The sequence below is a fragment of the Oncorhynchus kisutch genome, linkage group LG23, assembly GCF_002021735.2.
Source record: "Oncorhynchus kisutch isolate 150728-3 linkage group LG23, Okis_V2, whole genome shotgun sequence".
In the NCBI taxonomy this organism is placed as follows: Eukaryota; Metazoa; Chordata; class Actinopteri; order Salmoniformes; family Salmonidae; genus Oncorhynchus; species Oncorhynchus kisutch.
In genome coordinates, this window is record NC_034196.2 from 38133201 (window position 1) to 38156987 (window position 23787).

Below are 23787 nucleotides of genomic sequence, written 5' to 3' on the forward strand. Positions count from 1 at the left end.
AGTTAAATAAAGGTTAAATAAAAATTATATGTACAGTTGAAGTCGGAAGTTTACATAGACCGTAGCCAAATACATTTAAACTCAGTTTTTCACAATTCCTTACATTTAATCCTAGTAAGAATTCCCTATTTTAAGTCAGTTAGGATCACCACTTTATTTAAAGAATGTGAAATGTCAGAATAATAGTTGAGAGAATGATTTATTTCAGCTTTTATTTCTTTCATCACATTCTCAGTGGGTCAGAAGTTTACATACACTCAATTAGTATTTTGTAGCATTGCCTTTAAATTGTTTAACTTGGGTCAAACGTTTCGGGTAGCCTTCCACAAGCGTCCCACAATAAGTTGGGTACATTTTGGCCCATTCCTCCTGACAGAGCTGGTGAAACTGAATCAGGTTTGTAGGCCTCCTTGCTCGCACACGCTTTTTCAATTCTGCCCACACATTTTCTATGGGATTGAGGTCAGGGCTTTGTGATGGCCACTCCAATACGTTGACTTTGTTGTCCTTAAGCCATTTTGCCACAACTTTGGAAGTATGCTTGGGGTCATTGTCCATTTGGAAAACCCATTTGCGACCAAGCTTTAACTTCCTGACTGATGTCTTGAGATGTTGCTCAATATATCCACATAATTTTCCTCCTTCATGATGCCATCTATTTTGTGACGTGCACCAGTCCCTCCTGCAGCAAAGCAGCCCCACAACATGATGCTGCCACCCCCGTGCTTCACGGTTGGGATGGTGTTCCTCAGCTTGCAAGCCTCCGCCTTTTTCCTCCAAACAACAATGGTCATTATGGCCAAACAGTTCTATTTTGTTTCATAAGACCAGAGGACATTTCTCCCAAAAGTGTGATCTTTGTCCCCATGTGCAGTTGCAAACCGTAGTCTGGCTTTTTTTATGGCGGTTTTGGAGCAGTGGCTTCTTCCTTGCTGAGTGGCCTTTCAGGTTATGTCGATATAGGACTTGTTTTAGTGTGGATATAGATATTTTTGTACCTGTTTCCTCCAGCATCTTCACACCAAAGTACGTTCATCTCTAGGAGACAGAATGCATCTCCTTCCTGAGCAGTATGACGGCTGCATGGTCCCATGGTGTTTATACTTGCGTACTATTGTTTGTACAGATGAACGTGGTACCTTCAGGCTTTTGGAAATAGCTCCCAAGGATGAACTAGACTTGTGGAGGTCTACAATTTTTCTTTCTGAGGTTTTGGCTGATTTCTTTTGATTTTCCCATGTCAAGCAAAGAGGCATTGAGTTTGAAGGTAGGCCTTGACATACATCCACAGGTACACCTCCAATTGACTCAAATTATGTCAATTAGCCTATCAGAAGCTTCTAAAGCCATGACATTTTTTAAATATTTTCCAAGCTGTTTAAATGCACAGTCAACTTAGTGTATGTAAACTTCTGACCCACTGGAATTGTCATACAGTGAATTATAAGTTAAATAATCTGTCTGTAAACAATTGTTGGAAAAATGACTTGTGTCATGCACAAGGTAGATATCCTAACCGACTTGCCAAATCTATAGTTTGTTATTAACTAGAAATGTGTGGTGGCTGAAAAACGAGTTTTAATGACTCCAACCTAAGTGTATGTAAACTTCCGACTTCAGCTGTAGGCAATTTTTTATTTGACTGAAATAAATATAGGCCTATAATTTTCTTACGTGAAATGCATGCTTATAGTGATGATTATCTTTTGTCAATACATTTTAAATATCAAAAAGACAGCCGTCTTACATTGGATGAATAATAACCAAGTACCGGTAATTGATTTGAAAGTGAAAGTTCCTGGATAGACCACCAGGATGCGCCACGGTACCCGAGATCATCATTCCGCCGAGGACCCTCCCATTGGTGGCAAGTTTTGTTACTGCAATAATCTGATTGGATGGGGGAGACAGTTATTGTATGTCTGACTGGCTAGACGGCTTGATTTACCAGCTGACGGGGGGGAAGTTGGCGTGGATCACTGACATTAAACCAAACGATTATTTGATCATCCTGCGTCGCAGTGTGTAAAATCATAATTTGAAGACTTGGGATCTCACAATGAAGGTATGTATAGTTTAGATATTAGTACACATGGTAAAATGTAAGGTGTGGCACATGAGTTAACAAAATTAACATTTCGTTTTGTGTCTGGCTCAATACACCCACACACCCTGCTGTCAAAACAATGCAATGGGGTTCACAATGCATAAAGCTAATGTTAGTTACAGTGTTACAATCTAACAGTGTTTTGACAACAGAGCGTTTTGGATACGTGTACTGTGTATGTTATTACTTGTCTTTATGAACAATGTCAATAGTCACCGTGTAAGCGTGTGATTTTTGTAAATGGTCTGATAAATTGCGAGGCTACTTTCATTTATCTAACATGTACAGTGCATTCAATTTTCTGAAAACGGTATCTGCTCTTTGAGTCTTCTTGGCAGCTCTCTCTTTGGGACTTGCCTGTGATAATCCCAAAAATGCTGTCATGAGACCGAGGGCACATTTGCTCCAGAACGTTAGTTAATTAGTCAGAGCATTTCTCGTACAGTTGTCATTGCGTTCAGCTGTTGCATTATTGTTGACTCGTGTAGGCTTCTTCAATTGGACGGCCAAGCCAATGATGATATAGACTGAAAAACATGACAATATTATATTTTTAATAAAAAATAAATACATATTTTATTTTAAACTTTAACACACTCTTTTAAAGTGTGTCTATTACAGCAAAACGGTCAAATTACCCTTTTCAATTTCACGTTGAGTGCACAGACATAGATAGTTAGCTACAAGTAACTGCCAAAATAAAGGAAACACCAACTTGGTGTTAATACGGCGTTGGGCCAACACAAGCCAGAATAGCTGTCTGGAATTCTATTGGAGGGATGCGACACCATTGTTCCACAATAAATTCCATAATTTGGTGTTTTGTTGTTGATGGTGGTGGAAAGTGCTGTCTCAGAGCAACCACTCTAGAATCTCCCATAAGTGTTCAATTGGGCTGAGATCTTTTAACTGAGACATCGGCATATGGTTTTCATGTTCATAAAACCATTCAGTGACCACTCGTGCCCTGTGGATGGGGGCATTGTCATCCTGTGGGGGGCTTAGCCATGGTAGCCAAAGTAATAGTCTGCCCAGCATTTTTATACATGACCCTAAGCATTATGGTATGTTATTGCTTAATTAACTCAAGAACCACACCTGTGTGGAAGCACCTGCTTTCAATATACTTTGTATCTATCCCTCATTTACTCAAAAGTTTCCATTATTTTGGCAGCTACCTGTATATCATAACTAATACTGAAGTTTCTACTGGAGTTATTAAGAGAAGCACATGTCTGTGTCTATCTGGTTATTCATCACGCAATAGATAGGTGATCTTTTGTCGAGAGGGTCAAACAATATGGTCATTGGTCCATGCCATAAGGGCACTAGACTGAAAGATTCATTATGTTTCACAGAAAACGTATGCAGCATGGTGCTGCTTCAAGGAATCCAGTCCCTGCGGTGTGTCATGAGTGTACTTTGGCCCTTTAAAAAAAAGGTATTGTTTGGCATTGCTTTGTTTACAGTTGTTCAGCTTATCACGTCATCAAAATACTCCCGAACATACAACACACAGAAAATATGTTCATTTATACAGCATTTCTAACTAAATATGAATTTGTGGTTATGAACGTCTGATTGTAGAGGCCAATTTAATCTCTTGCTGGAAAGTATAGAATAAAAAATAGCTTGAACGGTTTTGGTGAAATGCTAATTTGGCTGTGTAATACCAATATTCACATTGCACTGTGCTGTATGTGGAGAGTTTAGCATTACTAATGATCTCTGTGGTGTATCATTTGGATTAAAATGTGAATTATACTAAAGGTTAGACTAGAACTTGTGTGAAACACATGGTGAACGGATATCGTTGTGGCTATAAAAATGTTAGATGGATTAATACTATTCTGTTGTCTGCCTGAGCCTCATAAACAACAATGATGCAAAGCATCCTGGGGGATCACAACAACAGAAGTTGTCATGTAACAGAGAACAGTCAGGTTCTAATAGGCTGGGGTGTAAAATAAAGGCTGATATTATATGCCTTTCCTATGTTTGGAAAACTATATAGTTACAACAAGGAAATAAGATGTCAAATAGAATGTTAGATTGAGGCAAGGGGTCACTCACAGACAGTGCGGAGGTCAATTGTAATCAAATTAATTTAGTCAACTAAAATTATAATTTTCCTTCATGGGAAAAAAGGAATTTCAGTTAACTTCCTGAATTGACTGACTAGCAATGGCATTGACACCAACCATGCTCACAGAACACAGCCTCAGGGAGCAACAAAGTAGATTTACAGTGCAGTATGTGGGAGGACAGCATAGTGTTATAGTGTCCTACAATGTGTGTACTGTGAAAATATCGATTGGTCAGTGCTGTGGCTACCAGGTCTCACAATCCACTGTTGTAGCAGGCATTGTGCCAATTCTCAATGGCTGTCAGCCATCATGAAAAGGGAAAAGTACCCATCTGAAGTGGAGACTGTGCAGAGGACAATCACTCCCAAGGTTTCTCTGAAGTGTCAGTTTCCTTAGTATGTTATAGCTATTGTACATCTGTACGTGCCTTGGTAAGATGGAGGGATAAAATGGTGAAGAATAGTGGATATGGCTCTATTTCCCAGATGCACCAAAATAGTATTCTCAGTGTGTTTAAATGTCCTTGTGTGTGTGGTGGGTGTGTTCAAATAGATAGTCAGTAGTAGTAGTAGTAGTAGTTATTTGAATCTATCTAAATGGGCACCCTTCCAGCACAAGGCCAATGTTGTTTTTTACCCCTGAAAACATCTGTACAGCGGTTTTGGTCAAGTAGTATCTCTAGTTTTCCATTGGATTTAACTGATCATTCAAAATCCCTATTTCGCCAAAGAGCTTGTTGCTATGCAATGGGATAGCTTGTCACTCCTCTGATTGGCCCAGAAGAGTAAACAAATCATGACATGTTGATGTTGTTTATCTCAGACTTGATCTACTACTTGACAGCTGGCACACTGCCAAACTAATCCCCTGCAGTTTCACATTAAACTGACAATGACGCGCAATACAAGTTATTATTACATTAAGTAATTCTGTGGTGATACAGTAATATCCTCTGATTGACAGGGGTAATCCCTCTGAGTTAAAGGCACTAGCCCCTATGGGCTGAATCCATATCCGCGTTGGTTTCCCCTCCCCTTGTCTGTTCAGAGCCACGACAGTTCGACGCCTTCTATTAATTGCACAAAGCACAGTGACATCACTGGCAGTTAGAAAAGCCATCACAGACAATCAGGCCTTCATGCCAATGGTATGTATGTCAACTCATAGATTATATGTGTCAGCCAGGGCCTAAACACAGATAATGTTCTAGTAACAGATGACATTCATATTCTGACAATCTCTGAAACCCATTTAGATAATACCTTAGATGATACAGTGGTAGCAATACATGGTTATAACATTTACAGAAAATACAGAAATGCCAGTGGTGGAGGTGTTGCTGTTTTATATTCAGAACCACATTCCTGTAAAGATTAGAGAGGATCTCATGTTAAATACTGTTGAAGTAATATGACTACAGGTTCATCTGCCTCACCTAAAGACCATTCTGGTGGGAAGCTGCTATAGACCAAGTGATAACAGTCAGTATATATATTTGATATCAACAGAGAGGTATATTTTATGGGTGATTTAAATATTGACTGGCTTTCATCAAGCTGCCCAATCAAAAAAAATAGTTTCAAACTGTAACCAGTGCCTGCAACCTGGTTCAGGTTGTCAGTCAACCCACCAGGGTAGTTACAAACAGCACAGGAATAAAATCATCAACACGTATTGATCACATCTTTACTAAGGCTGCAGAAATGTGCTTGAAAGCAGTATCCAGATCCATCGGATGTAGTGATCACAATATAGTAGCCATATCTAGGAAAACCAAAGTTCCAAAGGCTGGGTCTAATATAATGTATAAGAGGTCATACAATAAGTTTTGTGGTGATTCCTATGTTGATGTAAATAATATGTCGGTCCGTGGTGTGTAATGAGGAGCAAAAAGACGCTGCACTTGACACATTTATTAAATTCCTTATTCAAGTTACTGATAAGCATGCACCCATTAAGAACATGACTATAAAAACAGTTAAATCCCTGTGGATTGGTGAGGAATTAAAAAATTGTATGGTTGAGAGTGATGAGGAATGGTAAATAAGTCTGGCTGCACAACCGATTGGCAAACATATTGCAAATTGAGAAGTAAACTAAACTAAATAAAAATAAACTACACTATGTAACAAAGATAAATTACATAAAGAATTATAGTAAAGCTTTGGAGCACCTTCAATGACATTTTGGGGAAAAATGCAAACTTTGAATCATATGGCTCATTCATCACAAAATTGACTGATATTGCCAACTACTTTAATGATCATTCATTAGCAAACTTAGGCATGACATGCCAGCAACAAACACTGACACTACACATCCAAGTATATCTGACCAAATTATGAAAGACAAGCATTGTAATTTTGAGTTATGTAAAGTGAGTATGGAAGAGGTGAAGCAATTATTGTTGTCTATCAACAATGACAAGCCACTGGGGTCTGATATATTGGATGGAAAATTACTGAGTATAATAGCAGACAATATTACCACTCCTATTTTACATATTTTCAATTTAAGCCTACTAATTTAAGCCTGGAGAGAAGCAAAAGTAATTCCACCACCTAAGAATATTAATGCCCCCTTTACTGGCTCAAATAGCCGACCAATCAGCCTGTTAACAACCCTTAGTAAACTTTTAGAAAAAATGGTGTTTGACCAGATACAATGCTATTTTACAGTAAACAAATTGACAACAGACTTTCAGCACTCTTATAGGGAAGGACATTCAACAAGCACAGCACTTACACAAAAGACTGATGATTGGCTGAGAGAAATTGATGATAACAGCCCCCATAATATTTTTTTGTTAGACTTCAGTGCGGCTTTTGACATTATCGATCATAGTCTGCTGCTGGAAAAACATGTGTTATGGCTTTACACCCCCTGCTATATTGTAGATAGAGTTACCTGTCTAACAGAACACAGAGGGTGTTCTTTAATGGAAGCCTCTCCAACATAATCCAGGTTGAATTAGGAAGTCCCCAGGGCAGCAATCTAGGCCCCTTACTTTTTCAATCTTTATGAAAACGACATGCCATTGGCTTTGAGTAAAGCCATTGTGTCTATGTATGCGGAGGACTCAACACTATACACGTCAGCTACTACACCGACTGCAACACTTAACAAAGAGCTGCAGTTTGTTTCAGAATGGGTGGCAAGGAATAAGTTGGTCCTCAATATTTCTAAAACTAAATTCGTTGTATTTGGGACAAATCATTCACTAAACCTCAACTAAATCTTGTAATAAATAATGTGGAAATTGAGCAAGTAACCCTGGATTGTAAACTGTCATGGTCAAAACATATTGGGGAGAAGTCTGTCCATAATAAAGTGCGACTCTAACAGCACTAACAAAAATTATATTCCACATCAAGTAACTGATGTAAGCAGTAAAATTAGATTTTAAAAAACAGAGAGTAATACACCTTATGGAACAGCGGAGACTGCGAATCAACACAAACTGGCATCCACACAATTACATGTTTTATTTAACTAGGCAAGTCAGTTAAGAACAAATTATTATTTACAATGACGGCCTACCCCGGCCAAACCCAGACAACAATGGGCCAATTGTGCGCCGGCTTATGGGGTTCCCAATCACGGCTGGTTGTCGAACCAGGGTCTGTCTTGACCCCTCTATCACCGAGATGCAGTGTCTTAGACAGCTGCACCACTCGGAAGCCCACACTATACACACACGTACACATGGATTTTGTATTGTAGAGATGTGGTAGTGGAGTAGTCTGTGGTGAAATCTGTTGTGAATGTATTGTAATGTTTTTAAAATTGTATAAGGCAGTTCATTTTGCTGGACCCCGGGAAGAATAGCTGCTGCCTTGGTAGGAACTAATGGGGATCCATAATAAATACAAATGCAAATACAGATGCTACACAGCAGCCATGCCTCTCTACATACAGTGGTTTTGCTCATGTTGTGGTAAGATATAGGATGCCAATTCTTGTTTTAGGAGGTTAGCTAGGCCACAGTTTAAGCCATACTTTGAGCAGTTCTGTACTAAACGCTAGCCCTGTCTAGCCCTTTCCCACTATAACCGAAGAGATATACTGTAGCCTATTTATACATGTGGGATTTCTGTTGAGAAGTTGGAGTTAAAAGGGCATCTAAAAAACAAAAGGGCAGATTTTCTGCTCAAATTTTTCCCCCGAGGCAGCATGCCATGCAAAAAGCAGCATGGAGTCCTTTTCCTGCCATGCCACAATGGTCGGTTGGCAGCACACACAGAGCTGGGTGGGCACTGTCCCTGGCACACACAGTCAAAGCCCCTTTGTACTCAGTCCCACATTGGCTATTTATATCCATTAACTTCCTTATTGCGGTAGATTAACCATAAATGAGTCGCTATGGGGTTTTATCTCAGAAAAGTATGCAGCTATGTTATGGTCAAACACTAGTTGAAGAGGAATGCTGTAGTGTAGTTGTGTGGGAACAGTCTAGATAATTGTGCCAGCCTAGAGTCAGTGGATGCTCACAGGCATTTGAAATTGGATATTCTCAATAAAAAATGAGTTAAATGCTCGAAAACGCAAAAATGTTAACCATGTGTGTAGAGATGTTTGGAAAATGAATTTGTCTGCTGGCACGCTGTTGAAAGGTGTGAGTCAAATTAAAAAGCTAAATTGTGTTCAAAACAAACAGGCTATACAAGAGTTGGAAGTTCTCATGTGTGTGGTTTGGCACTGGCCAGTGCATGTCCACTGTCTTTGAAACAATTATTTTTGGTCTAATGTGAAAAGCCTTTGTGGTGTGTTTCACTTGGCTGAGTGAAAATGAATATACAAATTTTAAAAAATGAGCCTCCTACACATCTCTTGAGGTCAAAAAAAATGACCACCACCTACGGAAACCACCTTAATACATTGTGTTTGGCATCAGTACACTATATCAGTTATTGTTTTAAACCTTTTACTACCAAAACCAGAAAGATGTTTAAATGCAGTTTTCACAGACAGTATTATTAGCCAATTAGTCTTAAAGATTAGACATTTGGAAAGATTTTAGACACCACAACTATTGTGTGTGTGTGGGGGGGAGATGCAAGCTTAGGGAGAACCCAGAAGTGCAGTCTTTTGCAGAGCTAGTTCTCACCAAACTGGCCTACTTCCTATGTGCCCCTTCCTCTAGCTGTTTAAATGAACCACACTTTGTCCCAAAGGACACTGAGAAGGGAAGGAAGAGGAGGGGGGGAGGGTCTACGACTCTGCGTCCTTACGGATGGAATTAAGACTGGCTAGAGGTTACCGGCTGTGGTCAGCGGGGTGGTGGAAAGCAGTCTGTCAAACAAGCTATATTTAAGTCTCTCTGGTCCCTTTCCCACAGTGCTAGAGCTTAGAAAATGTGAGAGGGGGAGAGACCTCAAGTTGAAGCCAAACAGCATGGCTAGCTAGCGTGGAATGCTATCGTGCTATCCTATCCTCTACTCAGTTTACTGTTTCAGTTGGGGGCTGATTCACAAGTACTCTAACTGTGTGATTTGGGTCAGGCCTAGATGGCTTAGAATGCCATCGTGCTACACTATACTCTGTTTCAGTTGAGGACTGATTCACAAGTACTGTAACTCACTCACCCCCTATCTGAGACATCTACTGCAGCCCTCATCCTCCACATACAACACCCATTCTGCCAGTCACATTCTGTTAAAGGTCTCCAAAGCACACACATCCCTGGGTAGCTCTTCTTTTCAGTTCGCTGCCGCTAGCAACTGGAACAAGCTGCAACAAACACTCAAACTGGACAGTTTTATCTCAATATCTTCATAGACTCAATCATGGACACTCTTACTGACAGTTCTGGCTGCTTTGAGTGATGTTTTGTTGTCTCTACCTTTTTGCCTTTTGTGCTGTTGTCTGTGCTCAATAATGTTTGCACCATGTTTTGTGCTGCTACCATGTTGTGTTGCTACCATGCTGTGTTGTCATGTGTTGCTGCCATGCTATGTTGTTGTCTTAGGTCTCTCTTTATATAGTGTTGTGTTGTCTCTCTTGCAGTGATGTGTGTTTTGTCCTATATTTATATTTTATAAAAATATATCTATTTTTAATCCCAGCCCCTGTCCCCGCAGGAGGCCTTTTGGTAGGTTGTCATTGTAAATAAGAATTTGTTGTTAACTGACTTGCCTAGCTAAATAAAGGTTAAATAAAGGTTAAATAAGAAAAATGTAATAAACTGTGATTGGGGTCAGGACTAGCTATCTTAGAATGCTATCGTGCTACACTAAACTCTGTTTCAGTTGAGAGCTGATTCACATGTAGCCCACTGAATGATTTGTTTTTGGGGAGGGCTGAGGAAATCTGCATGGAATAAAGCCATTTATCCATTGTGATGGCAAAATTTGGGAATTCCTAGTTACACAACATTTTACTGGAAGAATTCAAGCCAATCCGATAACTGTGAGTCACAATTTGATAAAAGCACAGTCTTTCCTCTCTGTCCTTTATCTTAAAAGGATCGGCGACTAGAAAGACCAAACACAGGGTAAATTTAGCCAATACATTGTTGCTGCAGAGAGATTGACCTCTGAAAGATGGGAACCGAGTTAATAGGCCTTTGCACAATGGTTCCTCAATAAAAGACATACCACAGTGTTATGACGCACTTTAACTATGTTATTGGTCAAACCTAAAAACAATATTAACAATAGAGATCTAATTCTATTGATATGGACATAAGACACTTTCATTGAATAAGTAACATTTAACTTGAAGGTGTTGGATATTGGTTGTCACCAACTCTGTAACAACGTATACACTTAGACTACTGTTTCTTACAACTGAGGGACTTGACTGACCAAGGGCCTAGACAAAACAGTGTGAATCAATCTACAACCCAACAAAACGTTATACACTTGACCATAAGCCACATTCTTTCATTGTTAAATACTTCACCCTATCAAGGCTTGATCTAGCCTGGTTGAAACAGACTGACGTGAGCGTTCAGTCCAGTTTAACCAGGCTAGGCTTGACCACAGCTTGTGAGTAAATCACTGATGAGAGTTAAGTGCCTGGTCCGAAGGCTTCGGCAGCAGAAGTGGCTGCCAACTGTTACACACAGAGCCACAGCTGTGACTTGAATGCAGGACAGGAGTGGTATCCTGTCCACTGAACAGCTTATCATTTGATGCCGCTCTCGTCCACTGGGAACCAGCCCAAAGCTCATTTAACACACTGTAACACATACTGTAGCACACTGACAAGTAATTTAATGGGAGATAGAGACAGCAACACTATGCCATAGTGGGATTGACTGGGAAAGGCTTACAGTATAACCTCGTTTATCACTTTATCTCATCGTTCCAGAGCCTCCAAATATTGTAGTGAATAGGGAGGATAGCCGATATGAACCGAAAGACCTCGACACACTAGACTCTGGGCCTCTTTGCAGGGTGATATGCAGACCTGGAGTGGCTAATTCTGTGGGCTGCAACTTGTAAAAAACATAGCAGAAACATAGCTCTTTATTCTAGTTGAGAGAGGGCCATGTATGTTCTACACAATACATTTTCTACAACATTCTGTAACATTGAATGCTCCTGAATAAGCCTATGACTATGTCCCAGTATCCACACTATGTGTGAGGCCCATGACTGTTCTCAGTATCCACACTATGTATAAGGCCCATGACTGTTCCCAGTATCCACACTATGTATGAGGCCCATGACTGTTCCCAGTATCCACACTATGCATGAGGCCCATGACTGTTCCCAGTATCCACACTATGTATAAGGCCCATGACTGCTCCCAGTATCCACACTATGTATGAGGCCCATGACTGTTCTCAGTATCCACACTAGAACACTACTTAGAATGAACCAATGTATTTGCCATGCATTCTAATGCTAGCCTGTCTGTTAGTGTGGATACTGGCACAAAGCCAGTGTCTCCATAGGATTAAGTAGAGTAGGTGAGTGAGTGTGGGTCTACGAGGCAGTAAGGGATAAATGAAACTTCAGAGGAATCTCCACCTCGCTTATCAACGACACTCAGGCTTATCTAGGCACAACAGTGCTTTCACTGTGACTAGGTCCTATTCACTGACAAGAATTGCATTTCATGCTCTTGTTTTTGAAGACTTAGTCCAGTCAGATTCAAAGCTGTCATCGCAATAAGCGAGTTAGCATGGTCTAATATTTAGAAGTTAGCTTAGCTATGTCAGTTAATTTTAAACTGTGATGTCCACACCCAGTGCTTAACAGCTCTCTGAGTAGTTATTTGCAGTATTTCAAAACATACAGCCTACAGCATGTCGACATGGGTCATCATTCACAATTTATAGGATATTCTCACATGCAGATGTCCTTAACGTTCACTGTGTATCACTGTCCTTGTCTAATTTTATTCTGGTGTACAGGTTTAAGGCAGGAGAGTCCATTTAAAAAATAAAAAATTCTAATGCACTTTGACAGTCTTTCCCAAAAGCATGAGTCAGAATATGTTTACATCCTTTTCTCCACCATGGGTACTTGAGTCAAATAGTTTTACATTGAGTGACTGATTTACAAAGAATGACAAAAATCTATAGAAAGTACCATGAGTAAAGTGTTCCTGAAAGTCGACCAACAATGATTAATGTTCCTGTTTTGGAGGTCTGACTAGTCATTACTATTGTCTCCTGCTACGGTCATAGTTAGTCTCTTGCCTCAATTGGTCAAACCTTGTGACATGGTTGGAGATCACAGGTTCTCACAGGGGAAACATTCTGTTGCTGCACCGTGGCTTTGAAATGTAGTTTATGGCATTAACGAGAGCTGCTGTAGTCCACCCTGGCATGGGTTGCCTCGCTCCTATGCCTCGACGATGAGGTCAACAACAACATGTGAGGTCACCCAGTGCCAAACCACAACTTTTCAAAGCACATTGGTCCTGACCCGGAAAATGGCTACCCAAAAAGGTGGAGTAAGGGGCACACCGGGGTGGAGCAAGTTACCATTCAAGGTGTGTGTGCAAAACAAATCAGTCAATTAAGTTTTGTTTTCTGCATTTGCAACCTTAGTTGCAGGTTTGCAACTTAGGCGTATTTACAGTACATCTCACAACCACTATCTATCTCCACACCCACTTAACGCATCTATAAGGGTCTACAGTAGGCCTATGTTTCCACGGGTTGTCTGCACACCAGGTTGAATGAATGACGCAACAGGAAGTGGTTTGACATTTTTCACTGACAGTTGAACAAATACGCAACACCACCCACAGAGTGCCAAGGAGGCTCTGCTTCCTCTGTATCCAAACACAATGTGAAACAACTGTGTTCTTGCCCTTCCCTATCGTATGTCTGTACCAAATACTATTCTAAATCATTTCAAATACTTTAGCTGTTCTTGATTGAACTTGCCTAGCACAATGGAACCAATGGAAAAGTCCAAAAGTGAAAACCCCACCCACTTGACACTTCAGGCATGCTAAAGCAAACGCTCAAAGTATTTGAAAGATTTCAAATAGTATTTGAACCCAGGTCTCGTCCCTACCACTTCTCCATCATTTAGATTTTTACACCCACTCACAAACGGTTGCGTTGTGTAATCTGATAGGCATTGTGAAGCATTTAAAAAGTCACTATCCTGTTGTCTCACTGGTCCTAGTCAGGAAGTTCATTGGCATGGTTGAATGTACAATACTGAAAGCTCTATCTGTATCCAATAGCATGTCATTCACATTTCTTTGTACTGTAATAGGGAGTGCCAGAATTATAGTGCGTGGTTCCAGGGCAAAAGATCATTATCTGAAAGGAACGTCCTCTGTGGACGTGTTAACAACGTGTCTAGTAATATTACGTATTCTCTAAAGCTCTTTAGCGAAAACTCTCGGGGAAAACCAGCTGAAGGGCTCTACTGTCTCAGCTGTATACGGATATAAAGATGCCATTGTTTATCGTTCGCTGCTAGTTTACAGTTAAAACCCTTGTGTTATTTACGTGTCTTGTTTAATGTTGATTAATTGCTATGCTGGCATACGGATGCATTTCAATAGGGTTCGGTTGCATGCTTAGGTAGCTTCAAATGTTTACAATTAAAATCTGTGTTTATAATGTGTCTTGTTTAATGTCGGTTAATTTACATGCTATCATATGGATGTGTTTAGTGTGGTTACGTTGTATGCTTAGTTAGCTACAAATATGGTGAGTTATATTTAATCATTGTTCAACCAACCACATCTTTAGCCTGCAACACTGGGTATTGTTGTCAGTGTGGCCTTCCTCCAATCTGCTGCGTTGACAGAATGTTTACCTGAACACCAGACATATGACCTCAGCCGCATTGATGCGAATTCGTTTTGTGTTGACATCATTGTTTAGTTGTGTTGTCGCAGCCACCCTCTTGTCTGTTTTCACTTTCCCTAGTTGTTCGGTGCGGTCTGGAATAGCTGAACTAGGACACGGTTAATGCCGGCACACTGAATAGACAGACATCTGTGTTTAGTCTGTGGCAGTTGGAATGTGATCGCTGTCTGTTCGCATGTTCATTTTTGTGGTAAATATCAACACAAGCCAGAGGGATTTGTACATTTTTAAGCGAGTAAGCATTAAGAGAAAACTTTGACAGATCCCAAACATCTATCTCTCAATACATTCAATCAAAAACGTAGAATATATTAAGACACTGCCTTTTGTTTATTTTGAGTGTGGTATGTTATGTTAGTGTTACTCTGTTAGTGTTACTCTTAGGTTGTACAGACGACTATTAATTCTTCTTCTGTATAGTTTATCTATCCTCTGTCACAGGGAAGCAAGGAGATCTATACAGGTTAGTAAAGCCTCCGTCATTTGAGAGTGGTTTTATACTAATAACCTATATAGATCTCCAGCACCTCAAGAGAGATGACCTTTAGTATAATTCTAACAGAAACATGGTAGGGAGGCCCTGCATATTACAGTAGGTCTAACATTGACTGGCATGTCTAACAATATTGATGTAACACAGGAAATGGAAAGGATTCTACTTGACTATGGACTATAGTTGACTGAATGTTCTCAGGTGAACTTTACTAATTTCATATCTTCAATTACTACACCACAAAATATAGCTTTTAACAAAGGCAGATAGGCCTATTCAGCAAATCACATTTTTTATTGGTCACACACATATTTAGGACATGTTATTGCGGGTGTAGCGAAATGCTGGTGTAGTGGCAGATTCAAAGCATTGAGTTTGACCTTCAGGATTTCACACCAAAAGAAGATACTGTATTCAATCCCATTGTGCCACCTGTATGTATGACGCATCAACACACACACTTTATGATGCTTGAAACCCTTGTCAATATCACTGTATCTCTCCCTTCCTCTACTCCAGACAGATGATGCTCAGTAACCAAGCCAGACGCCAATGAAAGATAACCGTCTGCTGCCATGACGACCAGTCGATGCACTCTGTTGCCGGAGGTGCTGCCAGAGTGTTCAGACTCTACCCACACAGGGAGTTGCTTGAGCGACAAGGACTTTGATCCAATGGGTAGCCTGGACTACCCGACAGAGCCTGACCTCCCAGGAAAAGCAATGGAAGAGCAGAGCAGTCCGGCCAATGGAGAGCCGCAGTACTACATGCAAGTGTCTGCCAAGGATGGGCAGCTGCTGTCACCTATCGTGGGAGCGTACGCCAAACAGAGGTATGGACCTGCCAAACATGGATGGAATAGAGTTTTGTACGGGTGTGGAGGGGAGGGGTTGGTGGGGGTCAGAGGTAAAGTGAAGCTAGTTTTAAATATATACCCAAATATAACCAAACACGATTTCTGAATGGTAACAAATCAAGTGCCTCTCAAAAGGATTTCCCCCCTCTATCTGTCTGGGATGTCCTTCTTGTTCTCTGTGCAGTGAAAGAGGACTATATAGATCCTATAGATGAGTAACTATGGCTTCAGACAGCTACATAACTTGCATACCAATCACACTAACTGGCCCTGTGGGGTAAATGTCTGTACATTTGAAACACAACAAATGTCCTGTTCTGGCCGGATGGTGCAGAGTCTAAATTTAGCACCTTGATTAGCATGTACGCCTGACGGGACTCTGTCACTCACACACACTATGGGAGACAAAGGGGGGCTTTAGCGGCAACAGCTGCAGTCATGCAGACTGGGTCACAACTGTTAGCCCCCCCAAAGCCCTCTTAATAATCAGCCTGTGGCATTGCACTAGCTAGGATAGGGTAGCTTAGCTTAGAGATAGATAGCATAGTAGCAAAGCGGTAGCTAGCATAGATTGGCATACAGTAGAGCTGGTAGCATACATTATAGAATTGGGATCAACTTAATTTGCTACCGATTACAGAATAAATATTACAGAATAAATTGCCATGGTGGCTACAATCTACAATGTATTATTTAATAAATACTGATTGAAGAGTATGTGCTATCCGAGTCCAAGGTCTACTTGTGCCGTCTTTCCAACTCTATGTCTGGCCATTGGCAAGACAACACAAACAGATCTGGGACCAGGTTATAAATATGTATTTTTATCATATATGTCTAATATAAACTAAATCAACAAACATTATCGCTATAGATGTTTATTAGTTGTTTTCATATCCAGTGACGTTGTCGTCATGTTTGTTCTGTTGATGATCAACATGAAAAACAATTTCCAGATTAGGTTTAAAGGCTTTTATTACTTCAAACTGACGACGACTCCAAAGTTTTTTTGTTCTAGCAAAATCTTATTATTAATTCATTTGTCTGACAAGATGATGTTCATTCTGTTGTGTTAGTTATTGGCAGCGACAAGTGTTTATGTTCAAGGGGAGGTTTGTTGAGTGAGGGGCTCATTCATTCCGTCAAAGACATCGGCTTAGTTTCCTGATGAAATCAAGGCGATCAACAACCCAACATAATCATCATCCAGATTAGAGGATTAGATGCCATATAGGAGATTGGTGAATCATAGATTACAGTCCATATAGTAAATGAAAGTAATAATCCTCCTTGCATATGTTGTTTTAATCCAGAAAATGTTTGATTTGAGTCTATAATCTAAGAGATGTACTGTATGTATGCATAGTACAGAGACAGAATAGACAGGGTATTCTAACAATGTGTGACAGCGTCAAATTACACCAACTCCCTCCCAGGGTTTTGTTATTTAACCAGCTAGTTTTCTATCCACTGAAATATTGACATGATATTTTTGAAAACCTCTAGTCAGTGAATTGTGATGTCCAATCTTAGTTATTGTTCTCAGAAAGGGCAAAGGGAAGGGTGGATACCTAGTCAGTTGTCGAACTGAATGCCTTCAACTGAAATGTGTCTTCCGCATTTAACCTAATCTCTGAATCAGAGAGGTGCGGGGGCTGCCTTAATCGACATCCATGTCTTCAGCGCCCGGGGAACCGTGGGTTAACTGCCTTGCTCAGGGGCAGAAAGACAGATTTTTACCTTGTCAGCTTGGGGATTCAATCCAGCAACCTTCCGGTTACTGGCACAATGCTCTAACCACTAGGCTACCTGCCCAGATACTTAGTCAGATGTTATTGTTCTCAGAAAGGGGGAAGTAGGATCCCTAGTCAGTTGTTATTATTCTCAGAAAGGGGGAAGTAGGATCCCTAGTCAGCTGTTATTGTTCTCAGAAAGGGGGAAGGGGAATACCTAGTCAGTTGCACAACTGAATGCATTCAGCTGTGTCTTCTGCATTTAACCCAACCCCTCTAAATCAGAGAGGTGCGGGGTGCTGCCTTAATCGACGTCCACGTCATCAGCGCACGGGGAGCAGTTGTGTTGGGGGTTAATTTCCTTGCTCAAGGGTGGAACGGCACATTTTTCCACCTGCGGTCCCAAGCTTCAAGGGGAACAGAAAACACCAGCCTGTGAAAACATCAGCGTATCTAAAGACAATTTCTTTCTGTTCCTCTTTTTTCCTCACCTCGTTCCATATCGCCGAAGCCCTCTGCCTGAGCGGCCCATGTGTCGGATCTGTCATGACGGAGGGGGTCAGGAGGAGCTGCTCTCCCCCTGTGAGTGTGCAGGGACCCTGGGTACCATCCACCGGAGCTGCCTGGAGCACTGGCTCTCTGCCTCTGGCACCAGCGCCTGTGAGCTCTGCCACTACCAGTTCACTGTACAGAGGAAGAACCGGCCACTGATGGAGGTACAGTATACAGACACATAAATGCACACACAAAATGCAGCATGTAAATAAACCATTGTCATAATCACATGCTACCCATACGGTGCATGGCCCTTCTGTCCCCATCTGTCCACATAATCCCAACAAACACATATATGTTTGTCCGCGCTGGGCTTAAAACCAGGCCTAGGGCCTGTCCTGTTTTTCCATGTTATTTTCATGTTACATTAAAACAACATGCCAAAGGATTTTCTTGGCTCTTGATATCTTTTAGGAAGAACACAGTCTAGTCAATCTGTCATTTATAGTTATAAGCTGTGGTGTGAAGTTTGGTCTATATGCACAGATGGAATATGAAGTGAAGGGGGTTGAAGACACTTTGGGCTTCTGGTAAACATTCCATGACACTTCACACACCCCACTTCCTCTACATTCTTAGCAGGTACACTAGTTGTCAACCAATCCTCCATGTTACTGTGGGTTATATCATCACACTGATGTTACTGTGTGTCTTATTAGCAATGTAACAGTTAAGTCTTTCAGGGGTGAGTTTCCCAAAAGCTCTTAAATCGCAAAATAATTGTCAACACATAGCAAAAACACCTAGTCATCTGTGCTCTGTAAATTAATACTGCAAGTGAATGAATAAATCAACTCCAAATTAGTTTTGGTTCTCATGGTAATAAGTAAGCTCACTGCTAATATCCGTTGTATTTATGAATTTCTTTACCCCTCATTTCCCCTTTTATTTGAAGAAGATTTCACCCCATATTTTTGTTGAATGAATTCGACCACAATAATAGTGTGTGTGTGTGTTAGTGTCCTCGTCTCCACAATAACCTCTAGCTAACATGTTATTACCCCCTAGCATCTCCTGCATTATTTCTGCATCAGGACACTGCCTCCATATATAATATATAATTGGATAGCGGTGGTGCAAAGTGGTTGTTTGGTGGCAATTACACCCGTACCATGCATACCATGGTAGCATTTCTCATCAGACCTGGGTTCAACAACTATTCCAAAACGTTCAAATACATTGATCGTTTTCTTAAACCTGTCTGGTGTGCTGAATTGGTGGGATTTGCAATTTTGGGACAGTTCTATTGGTTCCACTGTGCTAGGTGAGCTCAATCAAGCACAGCTGAAGTAACTGAAAAGATGTAAAATCGTATTTGAACCCAGGTCTGATTTCTCATGAATATAATATATCATCTATATATCGTGCCTCATCGTCTGGATCATAAAGAGAGCTTTGTTCCATGAGGTTTTGAGGATGCACCAGGATTTTTATTTTATATTCTTGGAGCCATAGACTTTTAATATTGACAAACCACAGACATTGTGGGTTGGTTTGCGATTGAATTTCTCGTTATGTTCAGGAGAAGTCTACTTTCCAAATATTTGAAGAATGGGCTTTAGTTAAAGACGAACTCTGGAACTTTTGTATAATTTCATCCAGTAGTTTGCTCGTGATGCTCACGAGCCAAAAGTGTTCCCTGGTTTTTGTGTACTATGTCATCAAATTGTGCAATATGTTGTCTATTTCGTATGATATGTTACGCCCTGAAAATCATACAAATGTTGAACTATAGGTTACCAATTTGTTGTGCTTAAGATCCTGGGGTGCATCTTTAATATACTGAAACCAAAGATATTGTTGGGTAGTTGGCAATCCAAGCTAGCTGTCTATCAAAGCGCATGTTGCTTTGGAATAGAGGTTGTATGAGGGAGAAAATGGCATAGCTAAATCAGCAAGGCATCATTTGGTTGGCTCTAGCCCAACCTAGCCCAGTCCCCGAAGACCTGACTGGTATCCTGTTTTAGAGTAAATCCAGTTACACTCTCCTATCTCTCAACATATTGCTATCAAACTCAGTTAGCAATTTTCTGCTAGCAATACACTGTTCCTGTTAGCTGGAAGACCATAAAACTATATACTGGTGTTAGCTGAGCAAATATAGAATTTACTGTCACAAAACCTCAAGAACCCAAGGGTGGTTACCAGAGCCCTATACTACAGTACATACCTGGTTTGAGGAATTAGCGAGGTAACTTTGGTCAATTGAGTTCAACTCGGGATAACCAATACCAAGAAAGTGGCTCATATTTTAGCCAGGTACATTTCTATGGCAATGAATCCTCCTCGGTAGGCTAACGCCATTTATCCTGAATTAAGTGTTGAGTCGCGAGCTGAGGAACAATGAAATCAGATTCCCTCCCTCTCGCAAAGATTGCGTCATCACCCCCTTCATTTGAGAAAGACAAGTGACAAAATATTTTATTAATCAATCAAATGCTTTTTTGGTGTTAAAAAATAGCAGTGTTAAAAAATAGCAATGTTAAAATACCTATCACGTTACACATTTAGTGTCGATGCACGCGCATCATTTTCATGACGTTGTCAGCCAACCCGTCTATAAAGACTTCAACAAGCCTATTTCACAACATAGCCTGTTGAACTTTATTTAATTTTGATTTCGGCACAAATGAAAATGTGGCATTGACTCGCCCATTGATTGATGTTTCGGTTGTCAGCAAACGTGACATTTTCTCTCCTCTCTCCGTCTAGTGGGTGCGTAACCCGGGCCTGCGCCAGGAAAAAAGGACGCTGTTCGGCGATATGGTGTGCTTCCTGCTCATCACGCCTCTGGCCACAATCTCCGGGTGGCTGTGTCTGCGGGGGGCCGTGGACCACCTGCACTTTTCCAGCCGCCTGGAGGCCGTGGGCCTCATCGCCCTCACCGTGGCCCTCTTCACCATCTACCTCTTCTGGACCCTGGTGAGTGGTGGAGGGTGACAGCCAGTATATCTCAGCAGAGGTCAGACTGATTTTGGGCGTTTCTTGTGCATTTTGCGCAAATTCGTTCCCGTTTTCCCTTGGATGTGCCTGTGACGCAAAACCCTTGCACAGATACATCGCATTATTCACAAATGCCTCATAAGGAATACACATACAAGCCATTTGACTGGTAAAAAAACAATGTAACAAGTATAAACATTAGTCGACTCTCTGGATCCTCCATTCCTATTGTGTATACTGTAGGATCCTCTTTTCAGGGTGCTATGCAGGAAATAGGAATGCAACCCTGGGAATTTAGCACTTTTAGTCAGCCACTTGGTTTGCTCATGGTAAAAGATGCTGTTAGGCACAGATCTAGGATCAGCTTACCCTGTCCCAATTCTAGACATTACTCAACACAAAACCAACGTCAGACCAGTGTCTAGTGCAGGGATGGGCAACTTTGATGGGGGTGAGGATAAAAAAAAATCTGAACTCATCATGAGGGGCTGCAGTTGCTTGCGGGTCTTCGTACCCCCGAGATAGCTGGCTGCTAGACTAATTTACCAATCTGAAAGTTAGCTGACATTGGCTAATTGAGTGACTATCAGTGACTGACATAAAATAAATTGGTGATGCACAACCAAATTTCACCTTGTGTACTGTACTATTCTAACTTGGTATATTGAGACTGCATATTTTTTTTATGGATTGATCAGCTGCCCATCTCTGGTCTAGGGGCTTTAAAAAAAAAAAAGTTTTTAAACATTTAACCATTATTTAACTAGTCAAGTCAGTTAAGAACCAATTATTATTTACAATGACAGCCTACCGGGGAACAGTAGGTTAACTGCCTTGTTCAGGGGCAGAACGACAGATTTGTACCATGTCAGCTCGGGGATTAGATTCAACAACCTTTCGGTTACTGGCCCAACGCCCTAACCAGTAGGCTATCTGCCGCCCCAACATCTTCCACTTGTTTGGGCTTGCATAATGCATTACAGTAATGGGCACAGTATATACAGTATTTAAACCTGAATTTGCCTCTCTACCACAGGTGTCGCTCAGGTATCACTGTCGGCTGTACAACGAATGGCGGCAGACCAATCAGAGGGTGGTGCTTCTCCTCCCCAGGTCACATGGTGAACCGTCTGCTCCGCCCTCTTCACGAGGCCCATCTCGTGAAAAATGGCCATCCAAAGAGACTATTGTCTGAGCAGCCCTTTCTTCAAAAGCCATGAAGGAGAAACACTGAGGAAGAATGGGGATAGTTCCATAGGCGCCAGAACAGTATTTGCTTCTGGTGCCCTCCAGTGCTGAACTTTGAAGTGCCACCAAATGTCATTAATGGGCCCCTAAGGAATGGTTTAAACACACATTTACTAAGGCGGTAGAGTTACTGTACAACAGAGACCTTCTCTTCGGTGCAGCATCCATTTTGGACTCAAAATACAGCATTACATCCCACCACTGCCACCAATATGTCATACAGGGATGGACAGGTACATTTGGTGATATAGAAGTGGTGGAGTGCATAGTTGGTCATAAAGCATTTGGACTGAAGGACAGCCAGGAAAAGTTTGCCACTGTGACCATATGCTGTGATTGGTGATTCCTGTGAAGTGCAGAAAACATTGTCTGGTTCATATAACATACCAACATAAACCTGTGTATAGCATTACTATATTAGTCACATTCTACCAATCAACAAATCAAAGCCCAGAGTGTAAATAAGTACTTCAACTTCTTCAGTATTTTACATAGTATTAAACTCTTACCTTTACATGTATGGGTCTCTGTGCCTCAAACCAAGGTCATGTTCATTATGCAACAGAGAACTTAATGAAACAGTGGGGGACTACTCATTTTTTCATTCCGTTTCAAAAGTATTTAAAACGTTTCACTACGGTGTGCCCTGCTGAACACGATCCAACTTAAGACAGGCTTTGTGGAGTGTTAAACAGGACATAGGTTGATGTAGGTCTATACTAGCTGCTCAGTCTTTAACAGTCCTCCCCTTAGATAAGAACACCATTAACAGTTGAAGTACATTGAGGTTGACCTTAAAAGGGACATTTTGAATTAATTTATATTTTGGCTACAAAGTAGTTTTGTGTGAAAAATACAATATTGGTCTCAGTTGAGAACTGGTTGACTGTAGTATATGTTAGTGTTAGTCATTCACTTCACTTACAAATAGCTGTGTTTGTTAGACATCCCATCTTTGACTCATGACTGGTCATATGTCATTGTGTTAATGATTTTTTGTTCAAGGATTTTGTAGTCGCTGCCTTGTAAAGTATTTTGTGATAGTTCTCTTCCTAGAAATGGTTGTATAGCCTAGCCAAGACTATTCAGGTTGATTAGAAGGGCCAAAAACACTTACATTTTCTGTCTAGAGAACTTCTTGTTATACCAGATGCATTAAACTATCACATTTTTTTATTTTTATTATTATCATTGAGTACATGGTGCCCTTATTTAACTCTTCAGCATCTTCATTTGATTAAATTTCAGGCTTCACTTTGAGCTTGTTGGTGAAGTGGAATAAACTTCCGTTATGTTTGTGTGTCGGGGTGGCAGTTTGATCAAATGTATTCTCTCTACAGTTATTTTATCAGCTGTTTCCAATAAAAATATGAACTTAAAAGGACTCCGGAGCTGTTCTAAATGTTACATTTCCTTTAAAGTGATTAACTGAATCAGCTCACATAACCATCCTTCCAGATAGTGTCAGATT

General features: G+C 40.8%; 1 protein-coding gene and 1 long non-coding RNA gene across 4 annotated transcripts; one reads left to right on the top strand and one right to left on the bottom strand.

The window, feature by feature from the left end:
• Positions 1-1459: 1459 nt before the first annotated feature.
• Positions 1460-23701, top strand: marchf3 (E3 ubiquitin-protein ligase MARCH3). 3 transcript variants are annotated; one of them, XM_031803218.1, is made up of 6 exons: positions 1460-2065; positions 3466-3548; positions 15501-15813; positions 18082-18286; positions 20838-21047; positions 22105-23701. In XM_031803218.1, the coding sequence occupies exons 3-6, from the start codon at positions 15557-15559 to the stop codon at positions 22261-22263; spliced, it is 831 nt and encodes a 276-aa protein (XP_031659078.1). In that variant the 5' UTR covers positions 1460-2065; positions 3466-3548; positions 15501-15556; the 3' UTR covers positions 22264-23701. The 3 variants fall into 3 exon arrangements, with proteins under 3 accessions (XP_031659078.1, XP_020313311.1, XP_031659079.1); XM_020457722.2 differs by lacking the exon at positions 3466-3548; XM_031803219.1 differs by lacking the exons at positions 1460-2065; positions 3466-3548 and adding an exon at positions 15164-15182.
• LOC116356634 (uncharacterized) lies at positions 15607-20525 on the bottom strand. The gene is made up of 3 exons (XR_004205057.1): positions 20296-20525; positions 18062-18254; positions 15607-17977 (listed from the first exon to the last, which is right to left on the bottom strand). It is a non-coding gene; the product is annotated as an uncharacterized LOC116356634 (long non-coding RNA).
• Positions 23702-23787: the final 86 nt, after the last annotated feature.

Excerpts from the sequence above, each read along its gene's own strand:
- marchf3 (XM_031803218.1), top strand. The coding sequence starts at position 15,557 with ATGACGACCAGTCGATGCACTCTGTTGCCGGAGGTGCTGCCAGAGTGT. Across the intron at positions 18,287-20,837 it reads AGAACCGGCCACTGATGGAG|TGGGTGCGTAACCCGGGCCT; the intron begins GTACAGTATACA and ends CTCTCCGTCTAG. Across the intron at positions 21,048-22,104 it reads TCTACCTCTTCTGGACCCTG|GTGTCGCTCAGGTATCACTG; the intron begins GTGAGTGGTGGA and ends TCTCTACCACAG.